The sequence below is a fragment of the Otolemur garnettii genome, unplaced genomic scaffold, assembly GCF_000181295.1.
Source record: "Otolemur garnettii isolate 467f Iridium unplaced genomic scaffold, OtoGar3 scaffold00001, whole genome shotgun sequence".
Lineage (NCBI taxonomy): Eukaryota > Metazoa > Chordata > Mammalia > Primates > Galagidae > Otolemur > Otolemur garnettii.
The window spans coordinates 36,823,096-36,842,564 of NW_003852396.1; the positions used below are offsets into that span (position 1 = coordinate 36,823,096).

A 19,469-nucleotide genomic window follows, 5' to 3' on the forward strand; every position below is an offset into this window, starting at 1 on the left:
TTAGCCTACATTATAAAATCTGCAGATGCTGGCCCGGAAGTAGGAAGAAGGGAACACTTTTACACTTCTCGTGGGATTGCAAACTAATACAAACTTTATGGAAAGAACTATGGAGAATTCTTAAGGAACTAAAGTCAACCTTCCATTTGATCCTGCAATCTCATATTAGGCATCTACTCAGAAGAAAAAAAATCATTTCACCACAAGGTCATTTCACCAAAATGTTTTTTTTTATTGAAGCTCAGCTGTTGCCAAGTCATGGATGCAACCCAAACACCCATCAACCCATGAATGGATTAACAAACTGTGGCATATATATATATATATATGCACTATCCACTACTATTCAGGTGTGAGAAAAGATGTAATTTCAAATTACATCTTTTATATTTACCAGGTTAGAGTTAAAACACATTCTTCCTAGTAAAGTATCTCAAGAATGGAAAAATATATATTCAATGTATGCAATACTAATATGAAATCAACGTGAAAGATAAAATACAAATCTAGTCTAGCAAGGAAGAAGGAAGAGGAGGAAGAGAGGAGGGGCATAAGGGAGGGTGATTGGCAGGAGGAGAGGGGGCAATTGGTGGGATCACAGCTAATGTACACAATGTGAGAGTGTTCAGCATGCCCCCTGGGTGAAGGGCTACTTTAGAATTGAAAACGATGTAAACTGAACATTTGTACTCTCATATTAATTTTAAAGAAAAAGGAAAAAGGAAACTACACACAAATATCTCTTATGAATACAGATGCAAAAATTCTCAGTAAAATCTTACCAAATGGAACCCAGCTGCGCGTTTAAAAAAAAAAAAAAAGATTCATCATGATCAAATGAGTTTTGTTCTAGAGATGCAAGTATGGTTCAATATATGCAAAAAATGTAATCCATCACATAAATAGATGCAAAAATAAGGACCTATTATCCTCTCAACAGATGTAGAAAAAAAATTCAACAAAATTCAACACCCTTTTAGGATAAAATACTTAACAAAATAGGCATAAGTAGAGGCCAAATGTAGTGTTCCATGCCTGTAATCCGAACCACTCTGGGAGGCCAAGGTGGGTGGGTTGTTTGATTTTAGGAGTTCAAGACCAGCTAGAACAAGAGTGAGACCCCCGCCCCCTCTTTAAAAGTAGCCAGGTATTGTGGTGAGTGCCTATAGTCCCAGCTACTAGGGAGCCTGAGGCAAGAGAACCTCTAGAATCCAAGAGTTTGAGGTTGCTGTGAGCTATGATGATGCCAGGGCACTCAACCCCAGGGCCATGGCTGCATAGTGAGAGGAGACTGGAGGAGAGGACAAAATTCACATCTATTGGGTACAGTGCACACTATCTGAGTGTAGGACACACATGTATAACTTTGACTCAATCTGTACAAAAACAAAGTATATAAACAAAACATTGTACCCTTTTATACTCTGAAATAAAAGTGAACAAATACTGCCAGGGTATCAGCAAACCAAAGAACTTGTAAAGAGGCCAAGAATTGGCTTTATAGTTTATGTATCCATGGAAACTATATAACACCTTTTAATATTATGCATACAATTTTAAAAAAGTAAACAAATAAATAATAATAAAATGTAAGGCATAAATATAAGAAAAAAGGGATCATAGGTACAGCAGAAAGATTAAAATGTGAAAGTGTAGGCTTATTCAATGGAGAATTGAGTGTTAGCTAATATTTATTGAATGGTTAGTAAGTTAATGGTACAGCTGTTTTTTTAATGACACAGCTTTAAGAAATATATATGTATTTTTATTTCCTTAAAATAATATTCAGTATTTTTAATTTCATTTTATAATTGAAGAACTTGAATTTGAAAATGTAAAGTAACTTACTGAAGGTTATGTAGCAAGGAGTAGAATCAGTATATGAACCCCAAGCACTCTGGATCTAATCAATTCCTGCAGAAACTATGGTATATGTGAAAGTAAATATATTTGCCATAAAATCTAGTACATTTGAAAATAAGTAGACAACAGATTAGCCTTTTAGTTTTCTGACAATAATGTACAAAGGAGGTTCCTAGTTAGTTATATAATTTACCATGTCTATCAGTTAAACAACACAAATAAAATTTTCTTGACAGGACAAAGAAGAAATAGAAAGGAATTTCAAGTTATGTTTATGAATAAAGTCAACTAATATAAATTTATTAAGCTATTTTAATATTTCTAATCAAAATGTTGTTATATCAAATAGTCTGATGTATCAATCTAATAACTATGCAAAAGGTATATGATGAATATTCAGAGAATTATTGTACATTTATTCAAAGCAGTCACATAATTTCCTAACATAACAATGTTTTCTAATTGAAGTATTATAGAATGAAATAGTATTATTTTGGAAAAATATACAGCTCAACAAAGTCTCAGCCTAAAATGTTTATATTTTACCCAAGTTCACCCAGCTAGGGGCCAGCTTGACTTTCTTCTCCAAGTTTTCAGCCTTTGTATCTTTGACTTTGTCCAAAGTGTCCAGGAGTCACTGATGTTAGAGCATTCAGGCCAATAAACAGAGGAGGCCTTTCCACAAAATATTTACTGATAGTAAGCTTGCAAAGCATCTCACAGTTAGTGAAGTTATTAGCAGCACAGCTGAGTGCAAAGTTTGGATAGCTTTAAGCGATCATGTAAGTTTCTATTCTTATGAGTGGATAACTGAGAAATCTTGGTAGACTGAATTATGCCTGTTTATTCATACTAGATTGGCTATAGAAACTCAGTTAATTTAGCTGAAGTGACTGGCTAGCTGACTGAAAGATTATATCTGCCCAATTTCTCAACTATGACTTGTGAGTACACATACAACTTTAGAGAATAAAGTGTTCTAAAATGGTAAATGAAAATCAGTACATTAAATTCACTCACAAAAGCCAAAATCTAACCTTTTGAAATAAGAATTCATTCTTCTTACAGTTACAAATTCAAAGTCTTGTTATATAGAAGCCATATTATTGTTTGCCTTGGGGATAAATCTCTAAATATTCTAGATTCAAAAGTGATTTCAAAACCACCAGGGATCACTATTACATTCTTAAGAGAATATTGAGCAATTTAGTTCACACAAATACAATGTACCTTGAAGGATCTGTCAATTCTCAAGTGATCTTTTATTTTCTCATTTTATCTAGGTGTCAGTGCAGTTTCATTTTGTAATTATTGAGAATATAATGAATTATCTTATGGCTAACTTTATTCTGTTTACAGTGATATTTCAGGTTAAACAATACCAAATGGCAAATATAGTTACCATAGCTCCATTCATTCAACACTTTCTTATGTTCTAAGTATTTTATGCTGATAAATGTAATAAACTCCATTAGGTACCTTTGGGAATATAAAGTGGAAATCCCACATAAAATTGAATTTTAGATAGCACAATTATTTTAATAATGGACATATTTTTCATGGCAAAATCATAAATAAATATTATTAAAGTTGAATATGTAGAGAACTGGGAAGTAAAAATGTTTGATGCCTGCCAAACAAGATTTAGTTTCTCATACCATGTGTCTCCAAGGGATGACCACTGGAGAGTAACTTGCATGACTAGAAGGATGATAGAAGAAATAGTGAACTTCAACCCAAAGACTCAATCTAGGGTCCCTGCTAACCCTAATATTAGACAGTCCTATCTCATACTCCTGATGCCACCTTGATGGGAGTGGTCATCTAATGATACTAATGATACTAACCAATTTTGATTCAGTTTCCTCTTTGCCAACCAAGAACTGCGCTTATCACTTTACTGCATAATTTCATTTAGTCTCATTTAATGATTTGGTGATCAAATATTCCCATTCTTCTAATTCTATAGAGAATAGGAAGATGAAGTTTTAATCTACTTGTCCAATTATATTGAATTGAGAAAATTAAATCTAGGTTTTAAATTGGAATGTACATTCTATACTACTAAGATTACAAAGATTTGAGTTGCCTCAATGAAGATCACTTCTTCCCAACTAGTTCCTGATAAACAGTTTTTTCTCCCCACCCTCAACACCTTATCTAAGTGCCTAAAACTAGTGGGGCCCACAGTTTGGTCTTGAGGAAATGACCAGCATTCAAGATCCTAATTTCCTTTTATATTCAGTTTTTTTCTGAATCCATATAAAACAAAGTATTATTTTTTAGAGATCTTTGAATTACAACAATGAAACTTTAATAGGGATTGTATTAAAATTGTATATTGCTTTTTGATTTATTGATCTGTTCTATAATCCTTTTGTTTTCTATTTCATTTAATTCTGCTCTAATTTTGGTTATTTCTTTTCTTCTGCTGGGTTTGGGATTGGAATGTTCTTCCTTTTCAAGTTCCTTGACATGTCCCATTATGTTGTTGACTTCCTCTCTTTCCGTTCTCTTGAGGAAGGCTGCAGTGCCATAAATTTTCCTCTTAGGACTTCCTTTGCAGTATCCCAGAGTTTCTGGTAACTTGTGTCTTCAGTATTGTTTTGTTCCAAAAATTTGGTAATTTCCTTCTTGATCTTGTCTCTGACCCATCAATCTTTCAGCATAAGGTTATTTAGCTTCCATGTTTTTGTATGATTCTGCAGGTTGCTATTGTTGCTGAGTTCAACTTTTATTCCATGGTGTTCTGAGAAGATGCATGGAATAATTTCTATTCTTTCAAATTTTCTGAGGTTAGACTTGTGACCTAAAATGTGGTCCATTTTGGAATATGTTCCATGGGCTGATGAGAAAAATGTGTATTCAGCTTTGTTAGGATGGAATGTTCTGTAGATGTCCGTTACATCCAAATGCTGAATGGTTAAGTTTAAATATAAAATTTTTTTGCTAAGTTTCCTATTGGAGGAGCTATCCAACACTGCCAAAGGAGTATTAAAATCTCCAACTATGATGTAGATGGGAGAAATCAGGTTGCTCATGCCTATTAGAGTATCTTTTATAAATTGAGGTGCATTCTGGTTGGGTACATAAATATTGATAATTGAAGTCTCATCAATTGAGAGTATTGAGTATTACCCTTAACAAATATAAAGTGACCATCCTTATCCATGATTATTTTTGTTGGCTTAAAATCTATTGTATCTGGGAATAAAATTGCAACACCTGCTTTTTTCTGCTTTTCATTTGCCTGGACTATAGATGTCCATCCCTTCACCCTGAATCTATATTTATCTTTTAAGGTAAGATGAGATTCTTGTATGCAGCAGATATCTGACCTGAGTTTTTGTATCCAGTCAGCCAAACTTTGCCTCTTTAGAGGGCAATTTAAGCCATTCACATTGATTGAGAATATTGATAAGCCTAGTAAAATTTTGGGTATCGAGTTTTTCAAAAGTCCAGTGGACATTTTTAATCCTTTCACCACTGTGGAAGTTGGAATTTGATCAAAAGTTTCTGAGTAAGTTTACTTTTGTAGAGGAGGATTGCATTGGTCATTATGGAGGATAGGTCTGAGAATATCTTGGAGACCTGGTTTAGTTATGGCAAATTTCTTCAACATGTGAGTGTCATTAATGTATTTAATTTCTCCATCTTAAACGAAACACAATTTAGCTGGATACAGTGATGCAGGACAAGGTGGCACCATGACCTGCCACCTTAGCCCTGGAGGTGTTGATGTTGTGGACAATGGAGGAACCAGCTTGATGGACAAGCTGGAAACCTGCAGGGGAGAAACTGGCGCCTTGCTATCTCCTCCACGTGCACTCCTCACTGGTCAATTTCATGTCAGTTTCCAAGGCCTGAAAGCTCATTAGACAACTTGCTGTAACTGATGATGACCCATCCTCTAAAAGTCAACATTTAGTTCCTGTAAAACAACCCCTGCCACTATATAAACCCCTGAACAGAAACCCCAAAGGACAGACCTCAAAGAGGGAGCAGGAGAGCTTGTTCCCCTCCTGGGTTCTCTCTGCCAGGAGGTTTGGTTTTTTGCAGTTGTTGTAATTTTTGTTCCTTGAATAAATCCTGACTTACTACTAATCTTCTCGTCCGTCAATTCATTCTTCAAATCGCTGAAACCAAGAACCTGAAATCCGGTATCAACAGGATCCTGAATTGAAAGTCATTTTGTTTTAGGAGATTAAAAGTCAATGACCACCCTCTTCTAACCTGAAAGGTTTCAGCAGAGAGATCTGCAGTCATTCTAATATTCTTCCCCTTGTAGGTTATGGTTTTCTTACATCTAGCTGCTTTCAGAATTTTCTCTTTCATATTAACTTTAGTGAAATTAATTATGATGTGCCTGGGGGACATCTTATTCAGGTTGAGTTGTGCTGGGGTTCTGAAACTGTCTGCTAACTGAATTTCAGAATCTCTTGGTATGTCTGGAAAGTTCTCTTTCATAATTTCATGAAGAAGAGCCTCTGTGTTTTGTGAAGTTACTTTATCATCTTCAGGGATTCCTATAAGATGAATATTAGTTTTCTTTGAAGTATCCCAGAGCTCTCTGAGAGAATGATCCATTTTTGCTTTCCATTTCTCTATATCTTTGAGTTCTTGGGCATGTTCAGAAGCTTTGTCTTCAATGTCAGAAATCCTTTCTTCTGCCTGTTCCATTCTGCTCACCAGGGATTCTACCATATTTTTCAGATCTTTGAGGACTGCAAACTCTTGCCTCAATGTTTTGAAATCTTTGGTTATTTTATCTTTCAAATCATTGAATTCTTGAGACATCTTTTGAATAATGTCTTGAAATTCTAATTCTCTCCTTTCCTCCATTCTGTTGATCTTGTTTGCTATCCAGACTCTGAACTCAATATCTGACATCTCAGCCATTCGCTTATGAATGGGATCTTGTGCTGTATCTATCATATCATTCCTTGGGGGAGTTGATCTACTCTGATTATTAATGTTACCAGAGTTTTTCTGCAGATTCCACCCCATGTTTGTTTTTCACCATTTGCTAGATGGGTAGATAAGGTGAAATTGGATTGGGGGTTCCTAGGGTTGTGGTTAACCAGCTCTTTTCAAGGATCTGGAACTGATGGCAGCTTTTCCCCTACAGCTTTGCAAAAGACCCATATAGTATTAAAGTATGAGGCTGAGGAATCCTGCTGGGTGTGGTGGGGTTAGGTGGCTCTGTCTTGTATTCAGCTGGTTCTTGTCCGATCCTAGTGGATCAGTGACTCAGAGGGTGGAGTCTTAGCTGTGGAGAGATAAAAGCAATTAAGTCAGCCCATCCTCTGTGGATATCCATTGGAGCAAGAAAATCAACCCTTCCCATTTCTACACAAGCAAGGTATCAACCAAGGGGGGCTTTGGGAAACTGGCCCAGTTTAGGAGTTCCATACCAATAGATCCAGTCTGTATGGACTCTCAAGTGGGAGAGTTCAAAAGGTCTCCAGCAACTAGAAGGCAGAGGTCTACTAGCTGCTCAAATTTGGCTCCCTTTGAGGTTCTGTGAAGTCAAAAAGACTCGCCTGGTAGCAGGGTTAGACCAGGGGTCTGAGTCTCTTTCTCCACTTTGCTCCTCTTTCACGCCCTGTCCCTGGTGGCCCAACAGGTCTGAAGTTGTGCTCCCTCCAATGAGCAGGTGTACAGGGAGTTTATGCCTGTCAGAGTCAACCAAAGGTCAATCCCCACCGCAGCCTGGCCACTACCCTCTGCTGCCAGCCGGTTGAGGGAGCCTGAGGCCTGCCCACCTCAGGTACTCAGTAGGCACTGGCTAGTGTTCCACTTGGTCTCAGTCTAATCCTGAGGGTAGCAAGTGAGGGAATACTTTTCTCTCATAGCCACTGTGCCTTTGCCCTAGCCACTCTGCAGCACTGATGTTCCTATAGAGTGAGTTCTGGTTTCCTCTGGGAGACTGCAAAGTTGGGGAGATGTCTCTTCAAAATTAGACCCCAGTGGGCTCACTCTATTGAAGTTGCATCTTTGTGGGAATTGACCCTGTGCAACTCTGAGGGCAACTGCCACAGTTTGGGAGTTCTCGCTGTAGGAGCAACTCCAGAAGTGCACATGGATCCAGCAGCAGGGTGGGGAGGCTGCAGCAATTCTGGCAGTCCCTGGTGCCTGATGACTTCAGCCAGGAGAGTGCTCTGCTCAGGAGTCTGGTTGGGGGGCGCAGCACAGAGGCTGAGAGGGTGTGGGGAAATGGGGAGTGATGACAGTAGAGCACCGGCTCTGGTAGTCTCAGGCGGGCTGGACATAGGGAGCACAACCCAAGGATTGCCAGTTCTGGCAGTCACAGGCGGACTGGCCAGTCCTGGGGAGCTCAGCCTGAGGCGCCTCAGCTCTGGTGGTCACTGGCAGGCCAGCCAGGCACCGGAAGCTCAGCTCGGGAAGAGTACTCGCTCTGGCAGTCACAGACAGGCTGCGGGGGTGGGGGGGTGGGGGGGTCTGTGAGGGGGTGGTGTTAACAGCTCTGGCAGTCATAGGCTACCAGCTGGTTGTGGGAAGCGTAGCCCAAGGCATGCCAGCTCTGGTGGTCACTGGTGGGCCAGCCAGGTGCCAGGAGCTCAGCCCTGGGAGTGCTGACTCCAGCAGTAACAGATGGGCCACGGGGGGGGGGCACTCCTATGGTCACAGGTGGGCCAGTGGTCACTGGGGCCAGGCAGGGTGAGGGGCCGGGCATGGGGAGCTCTGGCAGTCACAGGCAGGCCGGCAGCAGGGCACTTGGTCCTGCCGGGGTCAGGGACTAGGCTCTTGAGCCTTCTCTCACAGTCTATGAAGGCAAGGGGGGAGGGGTGGACTGGGAGTTCAGAATGGCAGTGAAAAGTTTAGTTCAATTTTTCTGCCTGGGAGAGAATGTTTGGAGTCTCATCAGGATTCCTCTAGGGAAGTAGACCCCACTTTCTATAGCTCTCACACATGGGGTGAGACAATAGGTCCTCAGTTCACTGCTCACCTGTAGAAAACTTGTAGAAATTGGCTTCCTTTGAGTCGCAGCCTGCTTCAGCAGAGGTGACCTGCAGATATCACTCTTCTCCCTCAGCTCGGCTCCCAATCTTCAGCTTAATTCAGTATTTTCTGGACTTTATCCTTCCTTCTGGACAGGAGCTTCTGTCAGAGGCTGACTCCAGTCCACCATCTTGCCCATCCCTATGTTCAATAAATCTTGAGAGCATTTACTATGATGGTAGACCATTGTGCTGGTTATTATGGAAAATGAATCTGAATATTTCCTGGAAAGCTGGTCTAGTTATGGGAAATTTCCTCAACATCTAGATGTCAGTAAAGTATTTGATTTCTCCATCACAAATGAAACTCAGTTTAGCTAGATACAGGATCCTGGGCTGAAAGTTGTTTTGTTTTAGAAGGTTGAAGATTTATGACCATCCTCTTGTGGCTTGAAAAGTTTCAACTGAAAGATCTGCAGCCATCCTAATATTTCTCCCTTTGTAGGTAATGCTTTTATTATGCCTGGCTGCTTGGCGGAGTTTTTTCCTTTATATTAACTTTGGCAAAGTTAATTACACTGTGTCTAGAAGATGCTTTGTTTGGATTCAGTCATGCTGGGGCTCTGAAACTCCCTACTATTTGAATTTGTGTATTTCTTGTAATGCTTGGGAAATTCTCCTCCATAATATCTTGGAATAGAGCATCTGTGCCTTTAAGACTATCCTCTTCGCCTTCAGGAATCCCTATAATTCAGATGTTTGATCTTTTGGAATAATCCCATAACTTAGAGAATGTTCTGTTCTTGTTTTCCATTTTTCTGCCTCTGAATGCTTGAAATTATTTAAAATCTTTATCTTCAATTTCTGAGATACTTTCTTCTGCCTGCTCAACTCTATTACTGAGGGCCTCTACTGTATTTCAAAGCTCCTTGAATAACTTTTTCACTTCCTTAAGCTTTGCTTTATCTTTTCTCATTATGTCCATATCCTTAGTGACTTTGTCTTTGAATTTGTTAATTTCTGGAAACAAATTTTGAAGTACTCTTTAGATTTCTCTTTCCATGTTTTCCTTAATTCTATTCATCTTATTTGACATCCATATTCTGAATTTGATTTCTAACATTTCAGCCATTTTTCTATGAATGGAATCTTCTGTTGTTTTTCCTTTGTCATCCCTTTGGGGAGTTGATCTACTCTGATTACTCATGTTGCCAGAGTTCTTCCACTGGTTCCTTCCCATGAGTATTTTCTGCAATTTGGCAGTTAAAACTGATAGGGTGAGATTGGACTGGGGGCCCCAGACACTGGAGCTAACCAGCCCTTACCAATGAGCTAAGGCTTGTGATTGTGGCTTTTCCCCTACAGCCTTGCAAAGGTCCCTTTCAGAGCTGCAGACAGAGACTCCGAGGACCTGCTTGGTGAGATAACTCAAGCTGGCTCTGTCTCAAAGTCAGCCAGCCTCTCCCCAGTCCCAGTGAGTCAATGTATTAGGCCAAAATCTTAGCTGGGGAAAGATACAGGTCCTGTGGCACCCCCAATCTCCACCAGTGACAGCTGGAGGAGAAGAATCTATCCCTTTCCACTACAAAACGACTGTCATTCAACCTCTGAGTGTCCCAGATGGTCATCCAGGTCAAAAGTTCTAATAAAATTGTCCCAGGCAGTACAATCATTGCTCACAAAGAAGAGTTCAAATGGTTTCAAGGGGCCAGACAGTAGGAATTCACAGGCACTTCTGTCTGGCAAACTCAAGGGGCTGCAGCCTGGTCTCCTCCAGGGAGTAAGGGAGTCAGGAAAGTTTACCCACCAAAGTCAGAACAGGGACATCAGTGCCTCTGCCCCCAGTGCACACCAACACCAGGTGTCCCTCTCACCTTCACCACCCTTCTCTCCCAGAGCATCCCTCTTTCCCCTCACCCCACTGTTTCCACATGAGTCACTGTTTCCATGCTGCTGTCCAGTGGATTACAAAATGCCCAGGATTCTCAGGGACTTGCCAAACACTCAAAACTCTTTAGGGGTCAGAACTTCAGACCACCAGGAGAGGGAGAAGGTTGGACTGTGTGTTCAGAATTATAGGGAAAATATTTGCTCACTTTTATGCCAGGCAGGATGATGTGTATGCTCACAGGTGGGACCTCCCTGGAGAAGGAGGACTGGGGTTTAGTGGCTCCTTTGCTCCATGCTGGCTTGCAGAGAGCCCACAATGGGTCTCTGGCTTGGGGAAGGGGTGTCCCATCTTCTTGATGATGGGCTTCCTACTTGGAATTTGTTTTCTTGGATCCTCTTTCTTGGAGTCTCAGCTTGCCTCAGCAGAGATGATTTGCACTTGTCTATCTTCTATCTATGCTCAGGTCCCCACTTTCAGCTTCACTAAGTCTACTTCTGTCCAGTATGTCTCCCTCTGGACAGGAGCCTCTGGTGAAAGCTGCCTTTAGTTGGTCACTGTCCAAGAATTCTCTTCCCCAATTATGTTTTAGGAACATATATGTTGATTGGTTCTAACTCATATTGTAAGTTCTTCTAGTAACAAACATTAATTCAACTTTGATTCTTCATTCCTGTTCAGAATCCTGAGACATTCTGGGAAGTTGCCAGCATCTTGCCGAGACCACATACATGTAAGCACATCCCACATGTGGCATCATTAAAACCTTAGGAACAACCCATACACAGCAGAGGCTAACATTTAGTGTGTAAGCACCCTTCCTCATCCTTTAGGTGAGCGGTCTTCATCCTTTTTGGTGCAAGGAACTGTTTTCCTAGAAGGCAATTTTTCCACAGACTGGGATTGATGGGTGATATTGGGAATTCAGGCATATCATATTCATTGTGAACTTTATTTCTATTATTACTACATTGTAATATATAATTAAATAATTGTATAACTCGCCATAGTTCAAAATCAGTGGAACCTTGAACTTGTTTTCCTGTAACTTGACAGCTCCATCTAGGGGCAATGGGAGAAAGTGACAACCAAGGGGTGTTGCTTATGTCCTCAGCTCCATATCAGATCTTTAAGCTTTAAATATTTAAGTTTAAGACACAGAAAAATAAAAATTGTAGAAGAGAGTGTGGGAAAAATGCTTGAAAATATTGACCTGGGAAAATATTTTATGAAGAAGCCCCTTTGGCAATTGCAGCAACACCAAAAATAAATAAATGGCATTTGATAAAGCTAAAAAGCTTTTGCAAAGCTAAGGGTACCACAAACAAAGCAAACATCCTGCAGAATAGGAGAAAATTTTTGCATGTCATGAATCTGACACAGGGCTGAATCTACAGAGAACTCAAGTTAACCAACAAGAAAAGAGCAAACAACCTCATTTCAAACTGGGAAAGACACTTGAACAGAAATGTCTTTGACAATGACAGATGAATGGCCAACAAACACATGAAAAATGTTCATCATCTCTAATCATGAGAGACTCTGAGATATCACCTAATTCTAGTGAGATTAGCCCACATTGCAAAGTACCAAATCTGCAGATGCTGGCATGAATGTAGAAAGGAGGGAACACTTCTACATAGCAGGTGGGATTGTGAACTAATACAGTCTTTATGAAGAGATGTCTGGAGAATTCTCAAAGAACTAAAAGTCAACCTTCCATTTGATTCTGCAATCTCATTACTAGATATCTACCCTGAAGAACAAAAATCATTTCACTACAAAAACATTTACATTTCTTCTTAGGATATACTCAGTCGTAACTGTTGTTCATGCTTTTCTCGGGGTAAGCTGGTGTTGAAGATGTCTGCAGTCTAAAGATTGGAAGATATAATGATATTAAGTAGTGGCAGAGAACAACTCTCATAAAATTTGAATAAAATTTTAAAAGTATTTTCAGCAGATTATGTGAAACAATTTGTGTTCTCAATTATAAATTTAATCTTATTAAAGTCAATGTATGATAGGCCTCTGATTTACCATTTGACATATGAAAATCCACCCCTCAATTCACTAAAAAGTTACACGCTAGCTAATGTTATATGGACAATATCAAAATACTCAATGTCCTTTTTATTATTATGTCCATGCAATATTAATATACTGAATTCTTTAGTATAACCAGTGTCATTAAGAAAATATTTTTCTTCTAAACTGTCTCTTCAGAGCCTCCTTGATCTCCTTGTTCCTGAGACTATAGATAAGGGGGTTCAACATGGGGATCACCACCGTATAAAACACCGACACTACCTTGTTCTGGTCAGTTGAATAGCTGGACTTGGGCATCACATAGATGAATGTGATGGTCCCATAGAACAGAGTGACTGCAGTGAGGTGGGAGGTGCAGGTGGAGAAGGCCTTGTGTTGCCCCTCCCTGGAGCGCATCTTCAGGATGGTGATGAGGATGTAGATGTAGGAGACGGCTATGACGAACACAGTGACCACAATGATAGAGCCAGAGGAAATGGCTGGAATTATTTCAGAAGTAAAATCATGAGAACAAGAAAGCTTCAAAAGTGGTGAATAGTCACAAAAAAAATGATTGACTTTATTTGGCCCACAGAAGGTCAGGTTTAACAAGCAGCCAATGAATGTCCAAGCATTCACACATCCCCCCAGATAGGAAGCTCCCACTAAAATGATGCAGAATCTGGGGGACATGTGGGTGGAGTAAAGGAGAGGAGAGCAGATGGCCACATAGCGATCATAGGCCATGGCAGCCAGCAGGAAGCACTCAGCTGTCCCAAATGTCACCACAGAACAGAGCTGAGCCACACAGCCAATAGCAGGGAGAAAGGCTCCTTTCCTGAGAAAACCCACAAGCATGACAGGTGTGACTGAAGAGGAGTATCCGATGTCTACAAAGGCCAAATGGCAGAGGAAAAGGTACATGGGTGCATGAAGATGAGGACTTCTTCTGATTAACATGATTATGCTGACATTACCCATTAAGGTGACAACATAGATTCCTAGAAACACAATAAATAAAATGACACAAAGTGTAGTATCCCCTGTTAACCCCAAAATAATGAATTCTGTCACAGCTGTGTAGTTTGTAGTCCCCATCTGTATTGGGAATGGTGCCCACTGAAATAAAAAAACACATGGATATTAGAATGGAATTAAATACTATAATATGGATATTTATGTTTACAATAGTTAAATAATAAAAAATATACTAATAGAGACACTCATGTATAAACTCATATCATGTGGTTAGTTTAGCTGTTCTAAGAGGAATAGTTTCTCCCAAGGACGTATCTCAGGGTTGACCACTAGGTTATATGAATCAGTAACTGAATCTTCTTAGGCCTTTAGCATAATTGAAACAAGGCAGAAATGTGAGAACAGGCTCAGACCTATAGAAAAGAGTAGCAGCTCAAAAGGATATCTGAGGTACCACATCTCGTATGAGAGAAGATGTTCAGCCACTAGGAATTCCGAATCCAAAGCAGAAGTCAAACATATTAGTTGCATGCTAAAACAGAGGACCACGAAGAGGTCAATAGCTTAGTAGTGGGTTGTGGTTCCAACTCTAAGTTCTCACAATTGGGGAAAAGTAAAACTATTATCCAGAAAGTATAGACAGAGGCAGGAAGTAGGGTAACATGCTCAGATCATGGACAAGTAGACTGAGGTTTTAAAGCAGAGATGAGATTATAGTGAGCCAATCCAGGAAAGACACATTAATCAGGTTACTTCTAGAAACTTCCACAAGACCCTGAGACTGTGCTGAAGTTTGGGCTGTGTTGCTAACAGAAGGTTCCAGCCTCCGATATCACATGAATATCCAGCCCCACCTGCATAGTCCCTGCTGGATAAAAATTAGATCTTTAGGTTAGTTTCTGGAAAGCTATTACCCATTCCAACTTCCTTGGAAAAAATTATGAAAAACCAAGAAACAGATGAGAGCTTTTTCACAGAATCACAGGATACCTAGCTTCAAAAGTTCCCAGAAATAACCCACTTCATTTCTTCTATTTTACAGTTATAAACTAACATCTAAAGAAGTAACTAATTTTAAATCAAATGTCTTTCTGGCAACTGAACTGAGATGAAAACCATATTCCTGGACTTTCTCCAGTTCATTACCATCTTTATCTCACATCAATACTTTCTATAGTTTTTGAAAAATATAGAATATCAGAAAGCATACTTGATTCATTATGTGTTCAAGAAGGTTTTCTAAATTATACTAATATATAAATATTGCATTTATTTTTGAAAAGGTGATTTTGCAATCCAGTAATTAATATAAAGATGTGGCTGCAAGATAATGACAGTTCTGTGAGGAAGGTGATAAAGAGTCTGCTTCAGTGCCCAGAACCTAGGGCCTTACCTCCGTTTTCAACTGAACAGTTGTGAATGTTTGATAGATCAGGAATTAAGATCAAACCAGGCTTTTCTTTTTGCAGAGCAACAGAAGGAATAGATGTGGCATTTGAAAGTACATGCAAGGTAGAGACTAAAATAACCATTTTATTCAAACTAAACAAAGATGAAGTACATGAGATGGGGAAAATCAACAAAAAGGCTCTTGACCTACAAAGATTGAGTATTTTCTGTAATTATTCTACTGGGGAAAATGAACTAGAAAGACAAGATACGGCAGTAATTACAATTCAGGGTGCTTAAAATGAAATTATGGAAAAGCTACAAATGATTATGTCTAAATTCTAACAGTGGAAGGAACTGGTTTTGGTAGGGAAGAAAACAAGATCTTTAGAGGAGGAAGTCAAAAAATAACAAGTTTTCTTTATGTAGCAATATTGAAACCATCAGGAATTGTGGCAAGAATAGTATAACTGAATAAGAGAGTGAGCCAGAGCCAAAATCTCCCAAAGATGAGGAGATGACATGATGTTAGTCAGTGGATGATTGCAAAAGAAGAAAGAGGGGAAAAAAGGAGATTGGTTAATACAGTCTGATGATGTAAAGCTTGAGTATGGGTATTTGTAGGCAGGAGAGAGAGAGAATTTTGCTGTACAAAGCAATAGTGGAAGAAAAGACCTTAACCATACCAGGCCTATGGGGGAAAGTGGTGAGAGAGAAAGCACTGATCACTCGAGAAGGCTGAAGAGAAAATGTCTTCAGAGACAGCTAAGCTTTGCCACCAACAGTCTATGGAATCTTGGAAAATGTACATAAACTCTTCAACCTTTCATTACTTAATTTGTTTAAAAAAATATTTCACAGGATTCTTGTGTTGAATAAGATAATGTATTATGATAATGTCAAGCACTGATTATAAAAATAAGTGTCCAACAATTGATTATCTCCTTGAAATAACTGCATCTTAATTTCTAATATAAAAATGAGAAACAAACATACCTATATTCATAGGAAATAAAATCATTACCTGTAGATGATTGCACCTCAATGATAACAACAAATTCCAAAGAATTGTTAGTGTAAAATAAGGCTATATTTATGACATTTGGAGTCTTTTGAGATATACTCCCTTGAGTACATTACTTGTTTGTAAAAATTCGTCTAGAAATCCATTGAGACAAAGAATACTACAGATATGCATGCTCATAAAAATATGTATTACCTAGAACCCCCTAGAAACTTCTTGTGCAAAAATGTGCATTTTGTGCATTTGTGTTTTAATAAAACTTCTTGATGAATTGCTAGAACTATTCTAACTATATTGGGACTTATAAAAATAAACAAGGGTATGGTATACCAGATATAATTTCAATTCAAATTAAAAATTATTCTGAAAAAATATAAATGCTTATATTCTTTGTACATCTCTAGATGATGCCACTTTTATTTTTCAGTTAAATTTTTATTTTGAGATCATTTTAGATTCACATGTAGTTGTAAGAAATAAGAATACAGAGAGGTCCCATATACTTTATACCTGTTTCCCCCCCCCCCCATGGAAACATCTTGAAAAACTATAGCACAATATCACAACCAGGATACTGACAGCTATACAGCCATGATACAGAACATTTCCAGCACCACAATCATCTCTCATGTTACTCTCTTATAGCCACAACTTAAGGCCCATTCCTATACCCTTCTTAACTTTAAGCATCTCCTAAAATGTTCTTCATTTATATAGTTTTGTTTTTTTTCTTTTTGAGACAGAGTCTTACTATGTCTCCCTCTGTAAAGTGCTATGGCATCACAACTCACAGCAACCTCTTTGGCTTAAAGTGCTATGGCATCACAACTCACAGCAAACTCTTTGGCTTAAGCAATTCTCTTGCGTCAGCCTCCCAAGTAGCTGAGACCACAGGTGCCCACCACAATGCCCAGCTAATTTTTTGTTGCAGTTGTTTTTAGCTGTTGTTTAGCTGGCCCAGGCTGGATTTGAACCTCTCAGCCTAGGTGTATGTGGCCAGCACCATAACCACTGTGCTATGTGTGCTAAGTGTTATTTATATAGTTTTATAATTTTAAGAATTGAACTTTTACTTAATATCCTGTTATGTCTCTAATAATTTCCTGTGCTCTAAATTTTACACTGATATTAATATAGTCAATTCAAAGGCTATATATTAATATAACCCTTTTCCTTTGATTAATGCTTATATGCTATATCTATTTTCTTTATTTTACTTTCAACTTGCCTATGTATTATTATACCTGAAGTGACTTTCTTGTAGACAACATAAAGTTTGGTCATGCTTTCTGGTCCACTTTGCTAGGTGAGGGCTCAGAAGGAGATGAGGAACATGCCTTTGGAAATTGGTGGGAAAGTGGTCTTTGTTATATGTATAGTGCCAGAGAGTCCAACTGAATTGTGTTCTACAGTTACATAGAAAGCAGAACTTGTAAGTTATAAGCTTGGATATTTACCTGAGTATATTTACAAGCAAATACTGAAGGTCCAGCCTGGTTTTTCTTACTCATTATATTAAGATGTGAGAGAATAGATCATTTAAAGGAAGAATTTTTAACCAAAAAGCAACCATGAATTGATTTGGGAAAATCTCAGTGTATTTAGACAGCAAAAGATGTTAAAATGTAAGATTCACTGTTAAGTAAGGATGCAAAAGAGAGCCAAAGGTGTGGCCAGACAACCAGCAATGTTTGCTAGTGTTGAAGAGATTAAGTGTATAGTTCATGAATCCTCTCAGTCAGTTAGCAGAAGTGAAGATTAAAGATAAGATTATCAAGGAAATATTTGTCAAGGACCCCTCTTGTCTAATAATGTAAATACTTATAACATATAAGGGAGACCCAAAAGATTTTCAGAAATGATATACTATCAAAAATGCACCAGTTTGGGCTTAAAGGGATAGAGGTAGAGTAAAATGAAGGCTGTTAGACTCCCAAAATTCTACAAACAGGAAAGAGGCTAACAAAACTACTCAGCTACAGATATATGCTACCCATCAAGAAAAGTGAACAAGTAACTCCAAGATCAAACCCTTGGCCTACAACCTGGAGTCCTGGATCTAAAATTCAGAACTATGGCATAGAGTATGGAGCAGTACACACAGAAAATATGACTTTCAGACCCAGGGCATGGAGCACAGGCTCACTGGTTATTATTCCTATGCTTTGAAACCTAGTCAGTTTACCCTGCTGAACTTCAAAATTGCTTGGGACTGATGACCTTTTCTTTCCTTTCATATTTCCCCTTTTACAATGGAAATGTCTATGACTATTACATCATTATGCCTGCATCATGACATTTGGGGAACAGATAACTTGTTTTCTAGTTTCATAGGTCCACACAGCAGGATAAGTTTTGTCCTAAGATGGATTATACACTGTGTCTCACCCATTCCTGATTTACATGATTTTGATAATAAGATTTGGTACTTTTACAATGATGATATTTAGATGATATTTTCAGCTTTAGTTGATGTTGTATTGGGTGGAGACTTTTGAGGATGTGGGGATAGAGTGAATGTATTTTACCAGTAGGACAGACATAAATCATAGAGAACCTGAGGGAAGACTGTACTAGTCTGAACAATGGCCCCCAAATATACCAACTGCCAATCTTTCAGACTCCAAAAGAACAATTTTCTGTAGATGTGTATGTGATCAAGCTAAGAATCTTAAGATGAAACAACTATACTGAATTATCTGGGTGGGCCCCAAAAATAATTACAAGCATTCTTGTAAGGGAGAGGCAGAGGGAGATTTGACACAGACATAAGAAGGAAGGACAATATGACCAAAGAGACAAAACTGGAATGGTATAGCCACAACAAAGGAATGCCAGAATCCAGCAGAAGCTGGAGTAAGAAACGGATTCTACACTGGAGCCTCCAGAAGGAATTTGGCTGTACTGACACCTCTATTTTGGAGTCCCCTACTGCTTTGCTGTGTCCCAGAGAGGTGTTTCTGGGCAGGATCCCCCAGCCAGACGTGGCTGGAGCCCTCCCCTGTTTCACCAAGAGTGACTACCAAGAAGCTGTCTCTAGTTTGCCATCTTGCTCTGTTCCCTCACAAAGATGGTTCTTAACCATTCTACCATTTTGTTCACTCTAACTATACTTTCAGGGACTAAGGAAATGGGTCTAGGGTAGATCTACGCCATTCAAAGCCAGACATTGCCTCATGCTTCCTTTTATTATCTGGCTGTTATATGCCTTAAGGGTGGCCATGATGACCTTTGGGTCACAGGTGTTAGTATCAACTCAAATTTTACATGTTATCAGTCTCAATAAGTTTGGATACTTCTGCTCCCCCCAGAATTTAGGTACTCCAATAATGACCAT

General features: G+C 39.0%; 1 protein-coding gene across 1 annotated transcript; it reads right to left on the bottom strand.

Annotated features, from left to right (window-relative positions):
- Positions 1–12,903: 12,903 nt before the first annotated feature.
- Positions 12,904–13,839, bottom strand: LOC100940332 (olfactory receptor 5P3). The gene has a single exon (XM_003781066.1). It carries the CDS (start codon positions 13,837–13,839, stop codon positions 12,904–12,906), a length of 936 nt encoding a protein of 311 aa, XP_003781114.1.
- Between the last annotated feature and the right edge of the window lie 5,630 nt (positions 13,840–19,469).